The 22,907-nt window shown below is 39.2% G+C and overlaps 1 protein-coding gene across 5 annotated transcripts in view; it reads left to right on the top strand.

Moving 5' to 3' along the window:
• Nucleotides 1-22,907, top strand: part of EFL1 (elongation factor like GTPase 1) — a 136,079-nt gene that overhangs the window by 12,391 nt on the left and 100,781 nt on the right. For all 5 annotated transcript variants that reach the window (XM_004278315.4, XM_049706868.1, XM_004278314.4 and 2 more), the window contains 8 exons: nt 1,426-1,559; nt 3,356-3,493; nt 5,098-5,312; nt 14,945-15,068; nt 16,788-16,864; nt 17,601-17,737; nt 18,754-18,876; nt 22,749-22,848. In XM_004278315.4, the coding sequence (XP_004278363.1) occupies nt 1,426-1,559; nt 3,356-3,493; nt 5,098-5,312; nt 14,945-15,068; nt 16,788-16,864; nt 17,601-17,737; nt 18,754-18,876; nt 22,749-22,848 (1,048 nt within the window). The remainder of the gene's footprint in view (nt 1-1,425; nt 1,560-3,355; nt 3,494-5,097; nt 5,313-14,944; nt 15,069-16,787; nt 16,865-17,600; nt 17,738-18,753; nt 18,877-22,748; nt 22,849-22,907) is intronic.

Here is a 22,907-nt window from a genome sequence, read left to right as displayed (position 1 = left end):
GTTCAGAAATTCGCTACTAGTGGAATCTTGGCATGTGAGATTAAATATATGCCACCTTGAGGATAGTGGGGAAAAGTATGACTTCGGAGGTGGCTGGGTTTGAACTTTCACTCTACCATTTTTTGACCTTAGGCAATTTACCTTAGAGTTGGATTCTAGCTGGATATTCCTCAGAAAGATATTTTACTTTTCCGTGCCCTAGTTTCCTGCTCTGTAAACTTGGCCTAATGGTAGTAACTACTGCAAGGGTTGTTGTAAGTAAACATTAGATAACGTCCATAAAACGTTTAGAACTGTGCCAGATAGTGCCCAGATAGGCACTTCACAAATGTGAGCTCTGGCTTCGGTTACTGCAGTGTTGTTGTTTTATCGTTATCAGTGTCACACAGGGCACTAATCAGATCATCAAGTTGTTAACCTCACACTTGGGGAATTCCTTTAAATGGCCCCATAAGTTCTACCATTCAGCCCTGTAGTAGTTCTGGAGCACACAAAAGTTGAAAAACACTGAGTTAAGAGGAGGAGCAAAAGTAAAGTATAGGTATATTCAGGTGTTTGATCATTTAAGTAATTATTATGCCATTAAAAGAGAATTGTATCAAATTTAGCAGTGAATGGGGAATGAGTGTAGAATTCTAATGAACGACCGGTTTTCTGGCTGGTTTACTTAATTATGTTTTATTGATAATATGATGTCTCTGTAACCTAGGGTGGCCAGTAGTTCTGGTTTGCCTGGGACTGACTTAGGACTTAGTGGGACGTGGGACTGACGTTGGCGTTTGATGGGATGTGAGACCTTCAGAGCTAAAACAGGACATATAGGCATGAGTCATGCTCTGAGCTTACAACTTTGTTGTGAGGATTAAAGAATACAGTATATCAAATGTGAAAGCACATAGCACACTGCTTGGCACACAGTAGCTGCTCTTTAAATTTGTGACTTAGAATTGACTGTAAGTCTTGCTGCGCATGTTCACGCACTGCTCTTTGAGAAGTTGTAGGGAAGTTGTTGGCCACCTGCTTTGTGTCTTTTCCATTAATTTCTTGTAGTCTCAATTTCCTCATCTGCACAGTGAGTAGAGGAATGTTTATGTTGTATGGATATTTTAAGGGCGGAATCATGTGTGATTAGCACAAGTGTTTAGCACAGTGCCTGGCTCACAGTAGCTCTTGATAAGTGGTTATTAGATTATTAGAATAATAAAATCCTTTAACCTTTTATACCAATGCTATTTGGAATCGATAGTTCCATTGTTGGGAATTCGTAAAATGGAATGGTGGCTGTTGATTGAGCTACCATTTTGGCTTTTGTCTTCTTTAGCTTTATTTAGTCATTTCTTAGAAGCTCTCTTACTCTGGGTTGCCTGAGGAAGAGTACTGTATACCTGCAAAACTGAAAATGTGTGTCTTCCAATTTCATTTCAGGTGAGGAGGAGTACCTGATTAATCTGATAGACTCTCCAGGACATGTGGATTTCTCCTCAGAAGTATCGACGGCTGTTCGCATTTGTGACGGGTGCATCATTGTAGTGGATGCTGTGGAAGGGGTCTGTCCACAGGTAGTGGATTGTAACATGGAAATATTTAGCTGGTTAAAGAAGGTGGGAGGAGAGAAGAGGAACTGACTGCCGATGACTCTGTGCCACTTGAGACCTTTCACTGACCATCAGAAAGCTGGTTTTCCATTTCACTTTTGGTAGTGTTCTGGTCTGTGATGGAGTTAAATCCCCCAAGTTTTGAAGGGATAGTAGAGAGAATGACTTTAAGGTGCCTTGATGTGTCTGTCATGTCCTCTTGGAGAGGGACTCAGCAAAAATGGGAGAGGTGTTTAGGAGGGTCTGGAGGTTTCACTCCAGTGGAAAAGTTTCTGAACTGTGAGAGGTAATTGATAGCAAGATACTGAGTCTCTTCTGTTGGTTTGTCAGTCTGCCCCCCTCCCCCCCTACACACGCTGTCTCTCTGCCTTCCTCCTCCCCCCCTCTTACTCTTCCAGATCCTTAACCGAGACTTTCTTCTCTTTCCCACCAAAGTTCAAAAAGTTCACCCCTAAGGCCAGAGTGAACATGTAACTCCGGTCGACGTGAAACTCAGAGTGGCTTTCTAAATTCAGTTTTTAAAATAATTTTTCTTTGAAACCTTATGTGTTATCTTTAAAAATGTTGTCACCTTTGTGTCCTAGTTCTTAAATGCCCTTATTTGTTTTAATGTTTTTAAAAAGAATAAGGAACGGTTTAAATTGCAGGCATACCTCTGAGATATTGCAGGTTTGGTTCTGAGCCAGTGCAGTAAAATGAATATCGCAGTAAAGCGAGTCACATGAATTGTTTTTGGTTTCCCAGTGCATATAAAAGTTATGTTTACAGTATACTGAAGTCTCTTAAGTATGCAATAGCATTATGTCTAAAAAACAAATGTATGTACCTTAATTAAAAAAATACTCTATTGCTAAAAAATGCTAACCATTTCTGAGCCTTCACTGAGTTGTAATGGTAACATCAAAGTTCACTGATCACAGATCACCACAACAAATAGATGAATAAAGAAAAATGTAAAATATTGTGAGAATCCCCAAAATGTGACATAGTGACATGAAGTGAGCAAATGCTGTTGGAAAAATGGTGCTAATAAACTTGCTTGATGCAGGGTTGACACAAGCCTTCAGTTTGTAAAAAATGCAACATCTGTGAAGCACAATAAAGCAAAAGCACAATGAAATGAGGTTTTCTTGTAGAAATGGAGACAATTTGATAATTCCAAGAAGATATGCTGTAATTATTCTGTAACTTCCCATCTGATTGCCTGTAAGGGCCCGGGTCCCCCAATTGGAGAAGCACAGCCTTAGTCTTTGTAGTGTCTTAGGTGTCCTGACAAGACAAGTAAAATGAACAGACCTGACTTTAGCAGAATAGTGGTTAATGCTGAGAGGTTGTTTATGCTCAGGAAGGTGTACACAGGGGACTTCTGGGGGAATGTTCTGTTGCTCGACCTGTGTGTTGGCAACATGAGTGTTTGTTTTCTGATTATTTACTGAATAAAATTCGGTAAATTGTGTGTGTTGTGTGTGTGTGTGTGTGTGTGTATAATTCCACAAAACTGTTCACTGTCTTTTACATAATTTTATTTATCCTTCTTAAATAAATTGACAGTTCCATAAAGGCAAGGACAGTTTCTTGTCTAGTTCTATGCTTCTGTGTTATATACTTTGTGAATGTCTGGTGAACACCTGTGTCTGACTGGCATGGTCTGAGTTGTGATCAAGGAGTATGGAAATGAGCTGCTTATTAATCAGAATTTTCTAATGTGCTTTACTTATTTCAAGTCATGAGCTTTACATTTTCCTTTCTTTTTTAATCAGACACAGGCAGTTCTGCGACAAGCCTGGCTCGAAAACATCCGTCCAGTTTTAGTGATTAATAAGATAGATCGCTTGATAGTGGAACTGAAATTCACCCCACAGGAGGCCTATTCTCACCTCAAGAATATTTTAGAACAGGTATTTTATCCTTTACTTTGGTATTTGAAAAATTGTGGCTCAAAGAAGGGTTGTAAGGAAGTTGCTGAGTTGAGTATGAGGCATTGCTACAGAAAATTCACTTACTTAGATTCACATGTGTCAGAGTCACCATACCAGAAGAGAGGCAATAGAACAAGTGTCATCTTAGGAGCCCCCTCCATCTCCTGGAAGCATCCTTGAATATAAAGCTTAGACAATAGGTTTCAATGTTCTCTTGTTTAAAATCCTGTAGTTTGGTTTCACAATGAAGCAATATTAGGAGACTCTTTGGTTTTTTTTATTACCTGTCTTTAGATGAAATTTTACCAAAGCGTTTATTCAGCAAACATTAACATACCTATATGTTGAATAAATGAGTTCTTGGATATTCACTTTGTGCTAAGGATTATGACTATAAAGACAGGTCAGAGTCCCTATTTTCAAAGCTCTCACAGTGTGGTAGGGGAGACAGACAATTAAAAGAGATATTTGGAGAACAATGAGATAACCCCTGGATGTGATTTGAGAGCATAAATGAGGGCTGCTTCACCCAGACTGGGTCAAGAGGAAAGGGAGAGTTAGGAAAAGTCTCACAAAAGAGGCCTCGAGATGGAAGAGAGGTAGCGTTTGCCAGGTAGAGACTTATGGTAAAGTTCTTCAAGAGAGAAGGAATGAGATATACAGAGTTATAAAGGAAAAAAAGCATAGTACAATGTTTCATTAAAAGAACTGCAAATTATTTGTTATAGTTGAAGAATTAGATCCTGTTAAGTAGCGATAAGAGGCACTAGTAGAAAGGAGTGTAGGGTTTAGATTATGGTGAACCTTGTATGCCATGCATGGAGGTTTGAAATGTCTTCTTCAAGATGGTGGAGTACCATTGATGTGACCAACTTGAGAATATTTATTTGCTAAAGAAAGGAAGTGATAAAGGTAGAGCAGTGAAAAAGAATGGATCAGTGGATCTAGTTCCCTGAAGAGATAGTCAGGGATGGGTACAGATGAAATACTCCCACCCTGCAGTGGAAGGAGAAGGGCCAGTGGTAATTGTAGATATAGATGGACCTATAGGTTGAATTATTGCGAGCTTGCAGGATTTCTGAATAATAGGTTCCATTTTCTCTTGGAGGTAGGAAATAAGATTACCTACTTGAGAGTGAAAATAGTTGGGCGTTAGAGGTCAGGAAGAGGGCCTGAAGAGAGGGGCGAACAGTTCAAACATCTGCTGTGAGAAATGGTGAGGGAGTTGACTAAGGTTATAAACGAAGATTGTGGGGGTTGGAAACCATGAGTTCTAGTGACACCTGGCCTTGGTCCTGGAAAACAAGTTGAAGATATGACAGATTAGTGTCTGCTTTCAACTCTTGAGCACAAAAATGACCTTTCAAAAGCCTTCCAATTTAGCTTTGCTGAGTGTGAAAAGCATGGGTTGATAGCATATAAGTTAATGATTGCTATAAACGTCATCGCCATCCATGTGTGCTTAATATGAGCTCAAACTGTGCCTTACGATTCTAGGCTTAGCAAGGCTTAGACAGTGTGTCTCCTGTCATGGGCGTGCAAAGCATCTGAATGACATTCTGCCATTTTACCATCTCTCCTAGATTAATGCACTCACAGGAGCTCTTTTTACTTCTAAAGTGCTAGAAGAAAGAGCAGAGAGAGAGACTGAATCCCAAGTGAATCCCAATTCTGAGCAAGGAGAGCAAGTGTATGACTGGAGCACTGGCTTGGAGGACACGGATGATTCTCACCTTTACTTCTCTCCAGACCAGGGAAATGTGGTATTTACAAGTGCAATAGATGGATGGGGCTTTGGGTAAGTGTTTCAATGTAATTAAATCTCTTTGTGGATTTTATATGCAATTGTTTTTTTTGTTTTGTTTTGTTTTTTTGGCGGTACGCGGGCCTCTCACTGTTGTGGCCTCTCCTGCTGTGGAGCACAGGCTCCGGACGCGCAGGCTCAGCGGCCATGGCTCACGGGCCCAGCTGCTCTGCGGCACGTGGGATCTTCCCGGACGGGGGCACGAACCCGCGTCCCCTGTATCGGCAGGCGGACTCTCAACCACTGCGCCACCAGGGAAGCCCCTATCCAATTGATTTTTTAATTAAACTTTTTATTTTGAGATATTGTAGATTCACATACAGTCATAGGAAAGAATACAGAGAGTTCTCTTGTTCCTTTACCTTGTGTCCCTCCAAAGGTAACATCTTGCAGAACTGTAGTGTAATATCACAGCCAGGATATTAACATTGATATAATCCATCACCATGAAGAGCCTTCATGTTCTGCTAATATAGCCACACCCACTTCCTTCCGAGTTCCAGCCCCTCCTTAATGACTAACTCTTCTCTATTTCTATAATTTGTCATTTCAAGAATGTTATAGAAATGTAATTGAATAATATGTAACCTTTTCTGGATTTGATTTTCAGAATAATTCTTTAGAGACATATCTAAGTTGTTACGTGCATCACTGGTTGGTTCCTTTTTATTGCTTAGTACTATTCCATGTGTGTTTGTACCACAGTTTGTTTGAGTATTTACCCATTGAAGGACATCTGGGTTTTTTCTAGTTTGGGGCTACTAAGAGTAAAGCTGCTGTAAGCATTCATCTGTAGGTTTTCATGTGAACATAAGTTTTCATTTCTCTGGGATGAATGCCTAGAAGTGCATTTGCTGAGTCATAGGGTAGTTGTGTGTTTAGTTTTTAAAGAAACTGTCAAACTGGTGTACCATTTTATATTCCCACCAGCAATGTATGGTGATCCAGTTTCTCCACATGTTCACCCTCATTTGGTATTGTTCCTATTTTTTTCTTTGTCTTTTTTTAGCCATTCTGATAGGTGTGTACTGATATGTTATTATGGTTTTAATTCGCATTTTCCTAACAGCTTGTCATGTTGAAAATCTTTTCATGAGCTGATTTGCCATCTGTGTATCCTCTTGCGTGAAATGTCTTTTTTTTTTTTTTTTTTGGTATGAGGGCCTCTCACTGCTGCGGCCCCTCCTGTCGCGGAGCACAGGCTCCGGACGCGCAGGCCCAGCGGCCATGGCTCACGGGCCCAGCCGCTCCGCGGTACGTGGGATCCTCCCGGACCGGGGCACAAACCCGCGTCCCCTGCATCGGCAGGCAGACTCTCAACCACTGCGCAACCAGGGAAGCCCTGAAATGTCTTTTTATGTCCTTTGCCCATTTTGTTTTTGTTCATGTATAATTGACATATTATATTGGTTTCAAGTGTACAACATTATGATCAATATTTGTATACTGTGAAATGATCACTACAGTAAGTCTAGTTAGTTTCTATCACTATACATAGTTACAAAATTTGTGTGTGTGTGTGATGAGGATTTTTAAGATTGACTCTTAAGAAATTTCAATTATACAATATAGTGTTATTAACTATACCATGCTATACATTACATCCCATGACTGATTTATTTTATAACTGGAAATTTGTACCTTTTGACCCCCTTCACCCACTTTGCCAACCCTCTACTCCCTGCCTCTTGCAACCACCAATCTGTTCTCTGTATCTGTAAGCTGCTTGTTTATTTGGTTTTGTTTTTTAAAGATCATACATGTAAGTGAGATCATGCAGTATTTGTCCTTGTCTTTCTCTGTCTGACATATCTCATTTAGCCTAATGCCCTCGAAGTCCCTCCATGTTGTTGGAAATGGCAAGTTTGCATTCTTTTTTATGGTTGAATAGTATTCCGTTTTGTGTATATATACTGCATCATCTTTATCCGTTCATGTATCAATGGACACTTAGGTTGTTTCCATACCTTGGCTGTTGTAAATAATGCTGCAATAAGGTGTTGTGCATATATCTTTTCAAGAGTTTTGGGGTTTTTTTGCATAAATACCCAGAAGTGGACTTGCTGCATCAAATGGTAGTTGTATTTTTAATTTTTTGAGGAACCTCCATAATATTTTCCATAGTGGTTGTACCAATTTGCCTTCCTACCAACAGTGCACAAAGGGTTTCCTTTTGTCCACATCCTCGCCAATACTTATTTCTTACCTTTTGTGATAATAGCCATTCTAACAGGTGTAAGGTGATAGCTCATGGTCATTTGACTTACATTTTCCTGATAGTGATGATCAATATTTAGTGATGTTGAGCATCTTTTCATATACCTGTTGGCTATCTGTAGGTCTTCTTTGGAAAAATGTTCATGTCTTCTGTCCTTTTTTTCAGTTGATTGTTTGGGTTTTTTGCTATTGAGTTGTATGAGTATTTCGTATATTTTGGATATTAACCCCTTATCAGATATATAATTTGCAAATACTTTCTGTTATTCAATAGGTTGCTTTTTCATTTTCTTGACTACCTGCTTCGTTGTATAGTCCTTTGCCCATTTTCTAATTTTTATTTATTTATGTTTTACTTTTGAGCTTTGAGAATTTTTTATATATTCTGGATATTAGTCCTTTGTCTCATACATGTTTTATAAATATTTTCTTCCAGTCTAGAGTTTCGCTCTTCACCGTAATAAGTGTCTTTCACAGAGCAAAGTTTTTAATTTGAGTGGAAGTCCAGTTTATCGATTTTTCCTTTTATGAATTATACTTTTGGCGTTAAGAAGTCTGCCTAGCCCTAGATCCTGAATATTTTCTCTCATGTTTTTTCTGGAAGTTTTAAGTTTTCCTTCTTACATTTAAATCTGTGATTCATTTTGAGTTAAGTTTTTGTATAAGATGTGAAACTTGGGTCGAGGTTCGTTTTGGGGGCTGTGGGTGTCCCAGTTATTTTGACACCATTTATTGAAAAGCCTATACCTGCTCTATTGAATGTTTTTGTACCTTTGTCCGAATCAGTTAGACATATTTATGTGGGTCTATTTCTGAGTATTATATTCTGTTTCATTGATCTATGTGTCTGTCTTTCCACCAATACCACATAGCCCTGATTACTCTAAGTGTATAATAAGTTTTGAAATTGGGTGGATTATTTCCATCACGTTCTTCTTTTTCAAAATGGTTTTAGCTGTTCAAGGGTCTGTGCCTTTCCATATACATTTTATAATAATCTTTGCCTATATCTGGAAAAAAAATTTTGCTAGGATTTTGGTGGAAAATGCATGGTACACTTGTATATTAATTTAAGGAGAATTGATGCCTTTACTATGTTGAATCATCTAATCCATGGAGGCTGTATGTTTCTCCATTTGTGCAGATTTTCTTTGATTTCTTTAATCAGCATTTTGTGGTTTTCAGCATTTAAGTCCTGTACATATTATATTAGGCTTGCACCTAATTTTTCTTTTTTTCTAGAAATTATAATGGTATTTTTTATTTTGGTGTTCACATCTTCATTTCTACTGTATTGAAATATAATTACTTGATTTTTGTGTGTCGATCTTGTATACTGTCACCTTGCTAAACCTATTCATTAGTTCTAAGAGTTTTTTGTAGATGCCTTGGGATTTTGTACAAGGTAGTCATGTCATCTGCAAATAAGGACTTTTATTTCTTCCTGTCCTGTGCCATTTTCCTTTCTTTTCTTGCCTTATTGCACTGGCAAGAACTTCCAGCACTGTTTGAATAAGTGGGGAAAGTAGACATACTTGCCTTGTTCCCCATCTTTCAGTCTTTCACCAAGAGGTATAATGTTAGTTCTAAGTTGTTTGTAAATGTTCTTTGTCAAGGTAAGGAAGTTCCCCTGCACTCCTTTTTTTCTGAGTTATTACTATGAATTGGTGTCAGATTTTTTCAAATGCTTTTTCTGTATCAATTAATATAATCCTATGATTTTTGTTCTTTAACTATTAATATAGTAGATTACCTTGATTTTTGAATATTCAGCAAGTTTTGCATCTCTTTGTAGATTTTATATACAATTAACTTTTTAAACCTTATTCTTTGAATAAATTCAAAATTCAGAAGGTACAAAAATGCGTACAATGAAAAATCTCCCACACTATCCCTTAGCTTTTTAGTTCATTTCCCCACAGAAAACTAGTTTGTCCCAGCAGTTTCTTTTGTATCATCTGGAGGTTATTATGCATATATGAGCAAATACATTATCAACTTTTATTATCTACACTAGCAGAAGTTACTGTGGAAAGAAACTAACTATTGAGGGTGTGCATATGCTAGGCGTTGAGCTAGTCACTTAAATTATTTCATTGAATTCTTAGAACACTCCTTTTATTTTATTTTTTTCCAATTTTTTTTAATTAATTATTTTTGGCTGCATTGGGTGTTCATTGCTGTGTGCGGGCTTTCTCTAGTTGCGGCGAGCAGGAGCTACTCCTCTATGGGGTGTGCAGGCTTCTTGTTGCGGTGGCTTCTCTAGTTGTGGAGCACAGGCTCTAGGCGCGTGGGCTTCAGTAGTTGTGGCATGTGGGCTCAGTAGTTGTGACTCACAGGCTGTAGAGCACAGGCTCAGTAGTTGTGGCACGCAGGTTTAGTTGCTCTGCGGCATGTGGGATCTTCCTGGACCCGTGTCCCCTGCATTGGCAGGTGGATTCTTAACCACTGCGCCACCAGGGAAGTCCCAGAACAATCCTTTTAAATAGGTCTTAATATTTATTATTTAAGGTTCAAAGACATTGATTGATTTGTTAAACATCACTTAGCCGCTGAGTGGCATAGCTGTTGTTAAGTTTAAAGTCTGCCTGGCACTGAAGTTCACGCTTTTTTACCATAGTGCTTTTATGGGATCTTCACTATGGAATATAGGGACCCTTGTTTTTTCTAATTGCCCCTTCTGGGTATGTACACACTCAGGCCAAGTAGTAGTGATATCAGTTTTGAATGTGCTAGGTAATTGATTACATTTCTAACCACAACCATCACTGACTTGTGAAATCAGAAAATTCAGCGGATTTTTACTTTGAGAAAAATGTCTTCGGCCTGGGTAAACAGTTGTGGGGATATAATGAAATTTACTTTAGTTGTAGACTTAACCTTACATATAATTTGCAGGGATAATAGAACCAGAAATAATGCACCAGGTGAAACCACCCTTGGCTGTTCCTTGTCTTCCTTTTTACAGGAACTTGCCCTTCAACTTCCTTTTGACCGAACACATTTTGCCTTGGGCAGCATAATAAATTATAATACCATAATTTTTCTCTGCTAGTTTGTAATAAATTATAGATACCTTGGTTTATTTGGTGCCTATAAAGGTTATACCAGACAAATAAATTCAGATAATGGATATATAGTGAAAATGGAAATTACAAACTTGAAAATTTGCACTTTTCATATGTAGTTGATGACTTACCATTGTCATCTTTCTGGGCCTTGTTTCCTCATCTGAAAAATAAGAATATAGGTCTAAGATAATTTCTAAGAATTTCTTTGAGCTAAAATGTACAGTGATTCATTCAGTCATATAACAGGGTCAGACCTATTGATTTCTTAATTTGTAAATTTTGCTAGTGAGCTACAATGTAAGGGGCTTGCCCTTTTCTTGTAATGATTTTCATAAAAAATTGAATGTTTTATGTGAATTTTAGTCTAAATCTCACAAGAAGGAATGGGGAGAGACTTGAATGAACAGAATGAGGGTAACTTCTCACAACTTTGGACATTTTTACGTACTTTCAGTCAATAAATGAATTCCCCTGTATTAGACAAAGTCATCTTTATAGATCTGCTAGTGCCTGTTCTCAACTAGTTGACATGTTAATTTATGGGAAAGGGTTGGTGGAAATGAAAGCTGGAGACCCATTTCCTTCCAATTTTCCTCTAACATGTCAGTGAATGGGGAAGGTTGGCAACTTCAATAGGGAAAGTTGTCACAAAAAGTGGGAAATGAGTACATTTCAGAATTTAGCAGATGGTTCTATAAACTCTTATATAGTGGGACAGGATTAAGAAGTGTGACTAGTGGCTGTGTGGCCTAAATCTGTCCTGTTAATAGTTGTTACTCCAGGAGAATCTGCTCTGAAAAAGCAGAAACACATTGACTTGTGTGGGTGGCAGCAACGATCTAGTTCCTGATTAAGATAAATAGAGCTGAGGCCCCCAACCCTATAAAACAGGGGCAGGAAAGAAAAGACAAGGAAAAGCCCTTCCTTATAGTTTTGTTTGTCTTTGTGCAGCAGTGTCTTAGAATCCTGCAATTAACATTAATCCATTGGGTACCTTGGACACAAAAGAGTATGTGGCCCAGAAATTTCATACTTGGCCAAGCTGTCACTCAGGGCAAAAGATTGATAGGTCAGTAGTCTTGGAAAACATGTTCTGCAAATCTTTTCTGAGAATCTTGTTTGAAGTTATTCGGTAGAGGAAATGAATTAAAATAGAATTCAAGAATGGAGAAGTGCTAGAAACTGTCAGTATTTTAAAATTATAACTAATGACAGACACAGGCATAAAAGCACTAAGCAATAATCAAGAAAGGTTTGATGTTTATAAGCAACTTGTGTGGTAACTGGGGGATTGAAAAGAATGTAAAGGATGAAAAACAAGATTTTCAAAGATTTATGTGTCTGTATGTGTATGTATGTGTAAATAAATGATGGACTAGAAAAGGGTTTGAAGACAGTGGTCTAAGCAAATGGCCAATTTCTTACTATAATTTATGATTTTATAGTACGTTTCAGTGTTTGTGAAAATCTTTGTTTGCCACTTTTTGAGTTAAAAGCAAGACATATATCTGACACATTGTTGTAAAGGATAAAAGAAAACATAACGGACTGGGTAGCACAAATCAACAACAACAACAAAAAAATCCTAGAAGCATGAAGAGAAATCTACCTAATCAGAACAGTTATGACAGTAAATGTTTGAATCCCCTGTTGAGGAGATACTGTCTTTTATAAGAAGGATATTTGCAGAGATTTGCTAAATAAAATAAACATAAAGCATAAGGGACTGAGGGTAAACATCAAAGCTTTGGTTCAATATGTCAAACAAATGTGAATAAAAAGAAAGTAGGTTTGGCGATCTTAATGATAAGCAGAGCAGAATTTATGGCAAATGTGGCATAAGGATCATTTTTATATGGGTAATTGGCACATTTCTGTAGTAAAGAGATTAATGATCATAACAGCAAAGTTCATGAGACAAAAATAGAAGTATAAGTAGAAATCCACAGTCATGTGGTTTGGGGGGATTGCATCATATCACAGTTTAACATCAAATAGCAACAAACCATATGAATAGTATTATAATTAAAGTCCGGATTTGTTTTAAGTGTCAGTGAAGGATATATAAAAATTGATCCTATGTCAGGCCAACAAACAATTCAAGTTCAAGGAATATAAACTATGTTGAAAGCTTATACAAATCACTCAGTCATTATCTCCAGCGCTAACCATCTAAGAATGGACCCAAGTTGCCAATATGATGATCAAAGTGTTGGCTGTATTTATTGAGGACCCAGAGAACGTCACTGTAAAGAACAGGGCTCCCTGGTAGAGATAGGCTGGAGAATGTGCTTGGGACCTCAGGCCACAGTAGTTGCCTCCCATCGTCTCCCTCCTGTAGGTCCTGTAATGGATCTGCGAATCTGCATGGAGGATTGCAGCCTGTCTGGAAAGATCAGGTGTTGAGAGATGGAAAGCCCAGGGTGAGATAAGGGTCTGCTGACTTGCCTCTGGAAAGAAGGTTCTGTGCCTTGTTCTAGGTGTACTTAACTTCAGGAAGTCAAGGAGGAAGCTTGGCTCTTTTTACTGATCCCTGGAGTAGGGAGCAAGACAGAGCTTGCTTCCTTTTTGAGGCATAGGAACTCTGCCCAATAAGTGTTGGCCATTGGCCTTCTTTTTGCTTGTTGAGTAGCCGTTGAGGTGGGAGAGAGACCAAGAGTGCTCCTTTCAGCCCTCCAGAGTAGGAAAGCTATGTCTATGGAGTGAGGTAAAAATTGGTAAAGAGAAGATGGGTTCCCTCCAAAAGGACGAAAAAGATTATAAATTAATGATACAGTGATACTGGGCTTCCCTGGTGGCGCAGTGGTTGAGGGTCCGCCTGCCGATGCAGGGGACGCGGGTTCGTGCCCCGGTCTGGGAGGATCCCACATGCCGCGGAGCGGCTGGGCCCGTGAGCCATGGCCGCTGAGCCTGCACGTCCGGAGCCTGTGCTCCGCAACGGGAGAGGCCACAACAGTGAGAGGCCTGCGTACTGCAAAAAAAAAAAAAAAAAAAAATCTATATAGTGATACTAACATATATAAATAATGTATAAATTATATATTATATACATGTTATATATACAATTTATGTATAAATTTTTATATGATAAGTATAAATAAAATAATAATAGAAACTAAAGTTTTAGAAAAGTAAAAAAACTCTACTAAATAAATAGCTGTTGGATCAAATGGGAAATAAAGCTTACCATAGTGAATTACTTTGGAAGTGATGGACCTTTGAGGCCATCTCTTTCAGAATGTTAGTAGCTTATAACTGTATGATGTGAATTTTGATTCCTGATGGGTGTTTTTCTCTCCCTTGGACCTCAGTGAGAGGGGGCATTGGTTATTTATCTTCAGTTTCTGTAGCATCTGTTTTTGCTTCTAAGCTGCTGCCTGATGCTCTTCGTATTTCTGGTTCCAACCATAATTATTAACTTCCACTCCTGCAGCTTTTTATTGCTCCCACCAGGCTTCTATTATCATAAGAGAATATCAGCTAATTGGACTTGGTTGTAGTTAACCCCTGGATTCCACAGTTGTTGAATGACAGGTAAAGAATTGTCTAGAATCTGTTAACTTTGGATTCCTTCTGCATTGGAGAATATAGCAGGTGTCTTTTAAGTTGCTGGTACTTTGAGCGTTGGACTCAAAACTTAGATTATGTAGGAGCATACTGTTCCCTGCAGAAAAGGTATTTTTTCTAGGTCCTTTACCCAGACACTGCAGATGCTGTAATATACAGCATCATTATTTGTCAGGTGACCGCTCTTGTGTGGCTGGGGTTTCCAGTAGAGCAGACCTGGTGCTAACTGGCTTCTCTAAGGGCTGGAGAAAGTTAAGTAAGTGTGTATCTATCTGTTTCCTGTTTAATCCCAGATGCTAAAAAGCCTTTTTTTGGCAGGTTCTGGCTCTAGGGTTTGTTTTCTTTGTGAGCAATAGGTACCTATAGCAGTGAAGGGCTGAAACAAAGTTTATTGTTGGCGTGGCTGCAATGGGCAGCCGGAGCCTCCATTTCCTTGGCCATTATTCCTCTTGTTTTACACATGCAGAATTAAAAAAGGGAGGTATGGCATGAATTCTAATTCATATGGATTTAGGGGAAGTTGGACAGGAAGCTGGGCTCTGGAATGAGACTGCTTGGGTTTGAATCCCAGCTTCACTTGTTACCTGTGTGATATCTCGTGCTTCATTGTCCTTTTCTGTAAAATGGGGGAGATAATTAATAACTTACCTTGTAAGATAGTTGAAATGACATTTAAAGCACGTTGAACAGTACCTGGCACAGAAACACTCAAGTGTTAGCTGTACTCATTTATGTTGTTATTAATAACGTGAACACTTGCTTTTCTTTCAGAATTGAGCACTTTGCCGAAATCTACAGTCAAAAAATTGGCATCAAAAAGGAAGTTCTTTTGAAAACCTTGTGGGGAGATTATTATATAAATACGAAGGCTAAGAAGATTATGAAGGTTGATCAGGTAATGTGGCATATGTCCCTGTTAATTGTTGGTCCCGTTGTTGCCCTATGAAAACCTGTACTGTAACACACCTGTAATTTGGCCTTGGTTTATGGGAGTCAGTTTATGAGGGATTTTCTACTGTATATATTTGGCTAAAGTTCATGTGTCGTATGTCCAAGTATTGCTTAAATACAGTTCTTTAGGACTGCCTGGGTTTTTTTGTTTGTTTTTTCTTTTTAAGAGGAGCAAAAATCTCAGATCCTGTGCATGTGAACTTGAAGACACATATTTTGCATCAGGCATTTGTGTGTCCCCTTCATAAAGAGACATCTCTTTCAGACATCACTGTGTGGCCCACACTTTATCCCTAGTCTTAGCTGAGGCCTTCTCTCATTGAATGTCAGTCACCATGCTTCGCTGATGTGGAGAGGGAGGTGCTCCCTGGAGCACTTCATTCTATCGATTGAGGTGATGTAAGGCTGCTGAATCACATAGCCTCAGAGGATGCTTTTCTTGAAGATTTTTTTTTTAATGTAAAATTCAGGATTTTATAAATTCATTCTCATTGAAGAGCATATATATTCCCTTAAGAAGGTATTTGTAAGTATAAAGCTATAGGAAAGAAAAAATATCAGAAGCCAGCACTGCTAATGCTGTGGTTTTCATTTCTTTCATTCTTTCTGGATAGATACATACATCCCTCAGTTGAGATATTGCTGTTTATATAATATAGCTGCTTTTCTGCTTGACATCATATTGTGAACATCTTCCGTTGCCATTAAAATCTTTCTATAAACAGTGTATTTAAGAAGGAGCCAGTGTATGAAGTGGGAAAAAGCATGGTTTGAGAATCCAACTCTGTTTGAATCTCAGCTCCACCACTTACTAGTTCCGTGACATTTGTCTCAGTTTTTTTCATCTGCAAATTGGAGATAGTAATACTTACAGGGTGGTTAGGATAATTATATGAACTATCCAAGAAAAGTCTTTAGAACAGTTCCTGTCACATAAGGACCCTATTACATCATTTACATAATCATTCTACATAAATGTAGAATCTACATAAATCCTGTAAGATTGGACATAGTTTTTATTTCTGTTTCACAAGTATTTCGATATTTTAAGTAAAGCTGTGGTGGGCATCTTGATAAATACATTTTTATGTCTTGACAATGAGCTTTTTCTAACCAGGCATTCAAAGGTAATGGCCTAATTTCCCAATACCTTGCCAATAGTTCTTGAGAAAGAGGGTATCAGTTTATATTCCAGCTCTTGTATATTATCCATCTCAAAGTGCTCTTGCTATTATTTTGTACAGTTTGGTAAGAGAAATAATAGGGTTTTTTTTAATATCTTCTTCCTTGAAGTTGAACATTTTTCATGTTTAGGAACATTCTTTAGAACAAAGTCCATGGAAATTTTAGAGTGAAGTTTTAGCTCTCAGCTTGGGTATTATGTATTTCTTTGATGGCAGTGAAAGGACAACTGCAGTGATATATCCCCCAAATGGTCTTGTTTGTGAAGTCCATGGTTCCTGGAGGAAGAGAACAGTGGGTTGTTACTGATTGTGGATTATTGGCTTTTTAGAGCATTCTTATAGCTACTTTCCTCCACTTTTCTGTTGAGTAAATATTTTCTGGTAGAAATGAAACACTGATAATAAAACATGTCAAGAATGAATATGTAAGATACCGATGAAATATTCAGAAATTTAAGCCCATTCATCCTTTTTTACAGGCAAAAGGAAAGAAACCTTTATTTGTACAGTTGATCCTGGAAAATATATGGAGTTTGTATGATGCTGTCTTGAAAAAGTAAGGCTGTTATAAATTGTTACATAAATTGGGCAGTATAATTTGCCTCACTTTGCAGTTTGATGAGTCACACTTCAGAAAGCTGAGATAGACTGAAAAAATGAACAGAGCCTTTACAGAGGAGTTGATTACAGGGCTTGGAAACAATTTAAAGGAGTATGTGTAACCCAAGTAAAGGGTGACAGGAGGGAGAGAACAGCCATATTTTATAGAGTGCTGAGGTGAAGAGATATAAAGGATGGAAAGAAACATTAGACTTTTGTTTATACAAACTCAGTTTAAAATAAAATAGTAATTGTAGTAGAAAAGGTGTTTGATATCAAGGATCACTAATGGGGCACTTGGGGGAAAAACTTGCCTGATACAAGTGGAAAAGAATGTTTGCTTCAGTAAATTTCTAAGTTGTTCCAGAGATGGAATAATGATTTTTTAGTATTTATTTATACAGTTGCTTTACCAGTTGACATAGCTTTTTTAGGGAGATTGTGGAATGGTGCTTCATGGGACGTTTTAAAGAAAAGTCCATTTGGAAGTGTATGGGTAGAGGTTGAGCAGTTTTCTCCTGTGGCAGGAGGCCCTTCAAGCATTTTTATTTTTTTGTAGTAAAAGTAATACATTAGGAATAAATGTGTCAAACAATGTTGAGTCCCTTTTCCTCACTGCTCCTTTGTGTCTTTATGTGATCTTTCTCTCTCCTCACCCCTCACCCCCCACCCATCCTGTACGTTTACTATAGGGACAAAGAAAAAATTGATAAAATCGTGACTTCTTTAGGATTAAAAATTGGAGCCCGAGAGGCACGGCATTCAGACCCTAAAGTTCAGATCAATGCTATTTGCAGTCAGTGGCTTCCCATATCTCAGGCTGTTCTTGGTATCCTTTATTTTAATGGTTTTTAATGAAATCATAGATTTGACTAAACAAGAAAAACCAGTGTGTTATTGGCAATCTGGAAATCCTCTGAAAATAACGCATTTCCATCCAGAGTCTTCTGGGGTTATTTAAGGTTCCACCATGAAACTGTATTAAGTACTTTAAAAATGAATATATTAATATTAACTAGGACTAATACTAATATCAACCTGAATGTTCTTAAAAAATGTTTTTAGTTTTTGTTTAGTAATCTGTAAAATAAAAACTTTTAGACTAAGATTTACATATAAGTAGCTAATTTAGATGTTTGTGTTAGGATCACTGGTTCATTTTATTTATTTATTTTTGAATTTTATTTTTTTTATTTTTTTATACAGCACTGGTTCATTTTAGACCCATATTTTCGTTAGCTTGTTGACACTTCCTCTCACATTAGTGATTCCAAAAAGACTTGATTTTCAATGGCTTACATTAACTAAAGTGATTTTATAGATGAATTTAGACTATCTTCTCTTCCTTGACCTGTGTGTACTCAGCCGTACCCCTGCAGTGGGCTGGGGGTGCAGTGTCCTGGGAGTGAACCAGCAGTGGATCTCAGAGCTGTGATAGACACATACCCCTACAGTGACACTCGCTCTGGTGGGGGACCTTCTTGTATCATAGCTTGTGGCTGATGGTTGTTTTATACCAGTTTATGAAACCACATAAAAGATTTTGAGGACTTAAAAGGTCACAGTTAGCCGTGCTCCTAAGTTCTGTTGTCCTTCCTCACTTGTTCCGTAGGATGTCAGTGTTAGAATATCTATCATGAGGATCCTTTCTGGGCTCTAGAGTGTCCATGAACTCCCTGAAATTGTATCCATATTTTGAGATGTGGTATATGGCGTAGTGCTGCCTTATAGCCCAGGCATCTCGTAGACATACATTGTTACCTCAGTATTTAGTGCATACTGTGACTCTCTGCCATGGTGGAGGGCACTTGCTCAAGGTTTTGAGTCCTTAACAGCAGACTTCAGCTATGGTGTGTCAGAAACTTCCTAGTCCCCTTGACATTACAGCCGAGAGAGTGGAGAAACTGATGTGCGCAGGATCGCAAACATTTGATTCTCTTCCACCGGAAACCCAGGCACTGAAAGCAGGTGAGGTAAAGATGAACACAGCAGGTAACATATTTTTGAGTCCTAAGTCCAGACTACTCTAGACCAATTTGCTAAATGCTAGTTTGCTAAATGACCAATTCCACAGACAAACAATTCACAAACATTTCACCAGTTGCCTTTTGTTTTCTAACATTTCAGTTTTGCTGGAGCCATTTTGCTCTGCCAGTGGAGTGGGGATACCAGAGGCTCTGAGACCGCTACCTTTTGCCCTGATCACATTTCATAATCTTATAATCATGCTGTATTCCATCCTCCTAAATAGCCAAGAATGTGTTCCTAAAGTGCCACAGCACCACCATGGCTGTGTCCCCAGGGACTGTGGAAAAGGGATTTCAGGGGCTGTGCTGCTCTTTCTTTTTTTTTTCTTTTGCGGTACGCGGGCCTCTCACCGTTGTGGCCTCTCCCGTTGCGGAGCACAGGCTCCGGACGCGCAGGCTCAGCGGCCATGGCTCACGGGCCCAGCTGCTCCGCGGCATGTGGGATCTTCCCGAACCGGGGCACGAACCTGTGTCCCCTGCATCGGCAGGCGGACTCTCAACCACTGCGCCACCAGGGAAGCCCAGTGCTGCTCTTTTGAAGCCCCGTATATGCGCTCCCCAGGAGAGGGATCCTCCCGTTCCAGGCTCCGTGTGGCTCCATGAAATTCATGTGTATGTACTCACTTTCTCCTATCCTTTTTCTCCCAATCTACAGAATTTGTAGCCCCTGCCCCCCAAGTCACTGCTGTTCTCAGGGCCCCTGTTGACTGTCTTTGTTATATCTTTCAGCCAGTTCTCAATCCTCATCTGACTAGATCCGTCACTACCATTTGACATGGTCGATCACTCCTTCCTCCTTGAGTCATTTTTTTCCTTGACTTCTAGGCTTCCACATACTCCTACTTTCTCCCTGTCTCCCTGGCTATTTATTCTTTTTTTCTTTTTTTTTTTAAAAAACAAAAGTCAAACAAAAGTTTAATAACATATATACATGGGACAGACCCAGGAAAACAGAATAACTGGCCAGAACCCTCACCTTAAATACTGTGAGTGGTTTAGGACTTCAAAGGGGAGGAAGGCAATTCACATGAAGATGGAAAAGCAAAAGTTTGGTTGAAAAGAATGTTTGCTGGGCTGTGCAGAGACTCTGGGACACAGAGTGGACTCTGATCTCTAGGTCCTTCCAGTTTTCCCCACCACACCTGTCCCATATTCTTTGCAGTGATAGCTGCATATTCTTTTCTGGTGATAGCTCTATTCCGGGACCAGGTCCTTTATCTAAATTCTTTAGACAGCTAAGGGGACATAAAAAGAAAGACTTCCTGAGTCTTCTGCTTCTTAAAAATAATCAGCCTAAATTAATCCTCATGCCAGAGAAACACATTCTGGGGTGGCAAATTTTGCTCTTCAATAGTTCTCCCTTTGAAACGTCTTCAAGGAGTGTCACAGTCCAGAAGCTGAGTTCGTAGATTGTTCCATCTCATTAAACCAGTCTCAGTCCTGACAGTAAGTCTGTCTAGTAAAATTCATTTCTGGAGGCAGTGATGCAGGTGGGCTCTCAAAGTTAGGCTTATAAGGTGCAAGCAATCGGGTTTTATAAGAGGCATTTCTATGGAGACAGAAGAAAAAGGTTAATGGTTGGAGCAAATTATAAACCAACTTCTGAACCTAGGAGGCAGCCAGTCAAGATTTCTAGATGTCAGAGTCAAGTATCATCTGCATTGTGAAATGTCGTTGATGATGTCTTTGAGTGTTCAGGTAAACTTTCTGAGTGGCTTACACAGCAACGGGCCTGAAGATTGTCTAAACATGGGATGTTGTGTGGTGGTCTCTCTCAAGTGTATTGCAGGTTGTTCAGCTTCAGTTTGCAGGGCTTCAGGAAAGGGGCAGCTTTGGTTCTCAGTGATTCCGAATCAAAAGTGGGAGAAAAATTGGAAATGTGACTTTGGAGAGTTGTAGCCAAATATTTGAGGAAACTAGAAGAATTCAGGATCCAGTCCAGTTTACCAGTAGAAAAGAAAACCTCGAAGATGATAACAGAACTAAAATTGAATATCCACAAGTGTGTATTATAGTTTCTATTGAAACATAATTTTTTTCCCTCTGAAATCACCCTCATTTCTACCCAAGATAGCCAAATTAAGACTAATTTGTTTGCAAAGTAAGTTTAGTTTCATTAAACTTGGCCTGATTATTTTTATAGGTCCAGCAAGAATAGCAGCTGACCATATAGGCTCTTTGAAATCTGCTTTGCTGGAACTTTTCGTAAGGAATTTCCAGATTGAACTTCTAATAGTCTCTTGAGGCTCCGGACGCGCAGGCTCAGCGGCCATGGCTCACGGGCCCAGCCGCTCCGCGGCATGTGGGATCTTCCCGGACCGGGGCACGAACCCGTGTCCCCTGCATCAGCAGGCGGACTCTCAACCACTGCGCCACCAGGGAAGCCCTGGCTGTTTATTCTTAATCTCTTTTTCCAGTTCCTCTCCATCTCCCTGACTTTTTAACTGTGGGATACCCCAAAGCAAGGCTTAGTCTTTGGACCTCATCTGTTCTCTACCTGCTGATCTTGTCCAGTCTCAAGGCTTTACATGACAACGGCATGCTCTTAATTCCCACATTTATCTCATGCCCCTGCATCGAGTCCATCTGCAAATCCTGTTTACTCTTCCTTTGAAATATATCCAGAACAACTACTTTTCAACATTTCCACTTCTGCCTCCCTGGGTCCTCCCTGGACCATGATCTCTCATCTGGTTATTACAATAGCTTTCCAGCTGGTATCCCTGCTGCTGTTCTTGATAGCCTTTCGTGTTTTCTCACCACTGCAGCCAGGGTGATCCTGTTAAAAATTGAAGTCAGGGCGTGTCACTTTGTTCCTCACAGCCTTTCAAAGTTTTCCCTGGCAAGACTTCTGATAGATATTTAATTCTTGCTTCCTTTATTCCTTATTTGAATTTTGTTTTTGTTTTTGTTTTTTCTCTACGTGGGCCTCTCACTGTTGTGGTCTCTCCTGTTGCGGAGCACAGGCTCTGGACGCGCAGGCTCAGCGGCCATGGCCCACGGGCCCAGCCGCTTCGCAGCATGTGGGATCCTCCCGGACCGGGGCACGAACCCATGTCCCCTGCATCGGCAGGCAGACTTCCAACAACTGCACCACCAGGGAAGCCCCCTTATTTGAATTTTACTGTTGAATTCTTTATGTGTGAATTATTTTGATGTGGCGTGATTTTTTTAAAAAATTACTGACCGATGGTTTTTTATCTTAACCAATGGTTTTTTTATGTAGGTTAGGAAAAATGTCAATATGTTGATAGGAAATTGTGTTAAAATTTATAGATTTAGGGGAAATTGACATCTTTATAGTATTGAATCTTAATTCATTTCTAAGGTTTTTGGTTATTATCATGATAAGATATTTTTGTCTGTTTTATTTTCTAACTTGTTTTTGTGAGGGATTGGAAAAGCTACTGGTTTTTATGTATTTTATTAGTAAGCTACCTATTGACTATTGACCTTTGGTAAAATTTCTCAGTTCTATCCCTTCTCCACAGGAAACATTTCTGAGGGCTTATGGTGGGTGGTTAAGCCCGTTTCCTAGCTTTAGTTCTATGTGGGAGTTCCTCCAGCCCTTCTCCCACCCTATCAGTTTTGCTTTTCTTTCCTCATTTCTGCCAGTTCTCTTGCTCTTGCTCTACTATTTTTCTAGCAATTTTATACTTTTCCAGATGCAGTTTTTATCATAGTGGTAAAAGATTATAGGTTGCTTATGTATTTAGATGATGCCGTGTTCTAAACTTCGTAATTGGTCTCAGAAGAATCTGGCTCTTTAATAATGGGAAAAAACAGTAACAGTTTTATTTCCTGTCTCTTTAGCTTTTATGAAATGTGGAAGCGAAGACACTGCTCCGGTTATTATCTTTGTTTCCAAAATGTTTGCAGTTGATGCTAAGGCTTTGCCTCAGAATAAGCAAAGGTAAGGATAAAGGCAAAGTTGGGCTGGGCCAGGGAAGTGGTGTAGGTTTGACGGGGCTG

The sequence above is a fragment of the Orcinus orca genome, chromosome 2, assembly GCF_937001465.1.
Source record: "Orcinus orca chromosome 2, mOrcOrc1.1, whole genome shotgun sequence".
NCBI classification, from domain to species: Eukaryota; Metazoa; Chordata; class Mammalia; order Artiodactyla; family Delphinidae; genus Orcinus; species Orcinus orca.
This window is presented reverse-complemented; position numbering and strand designations above follow the sequence as displayed.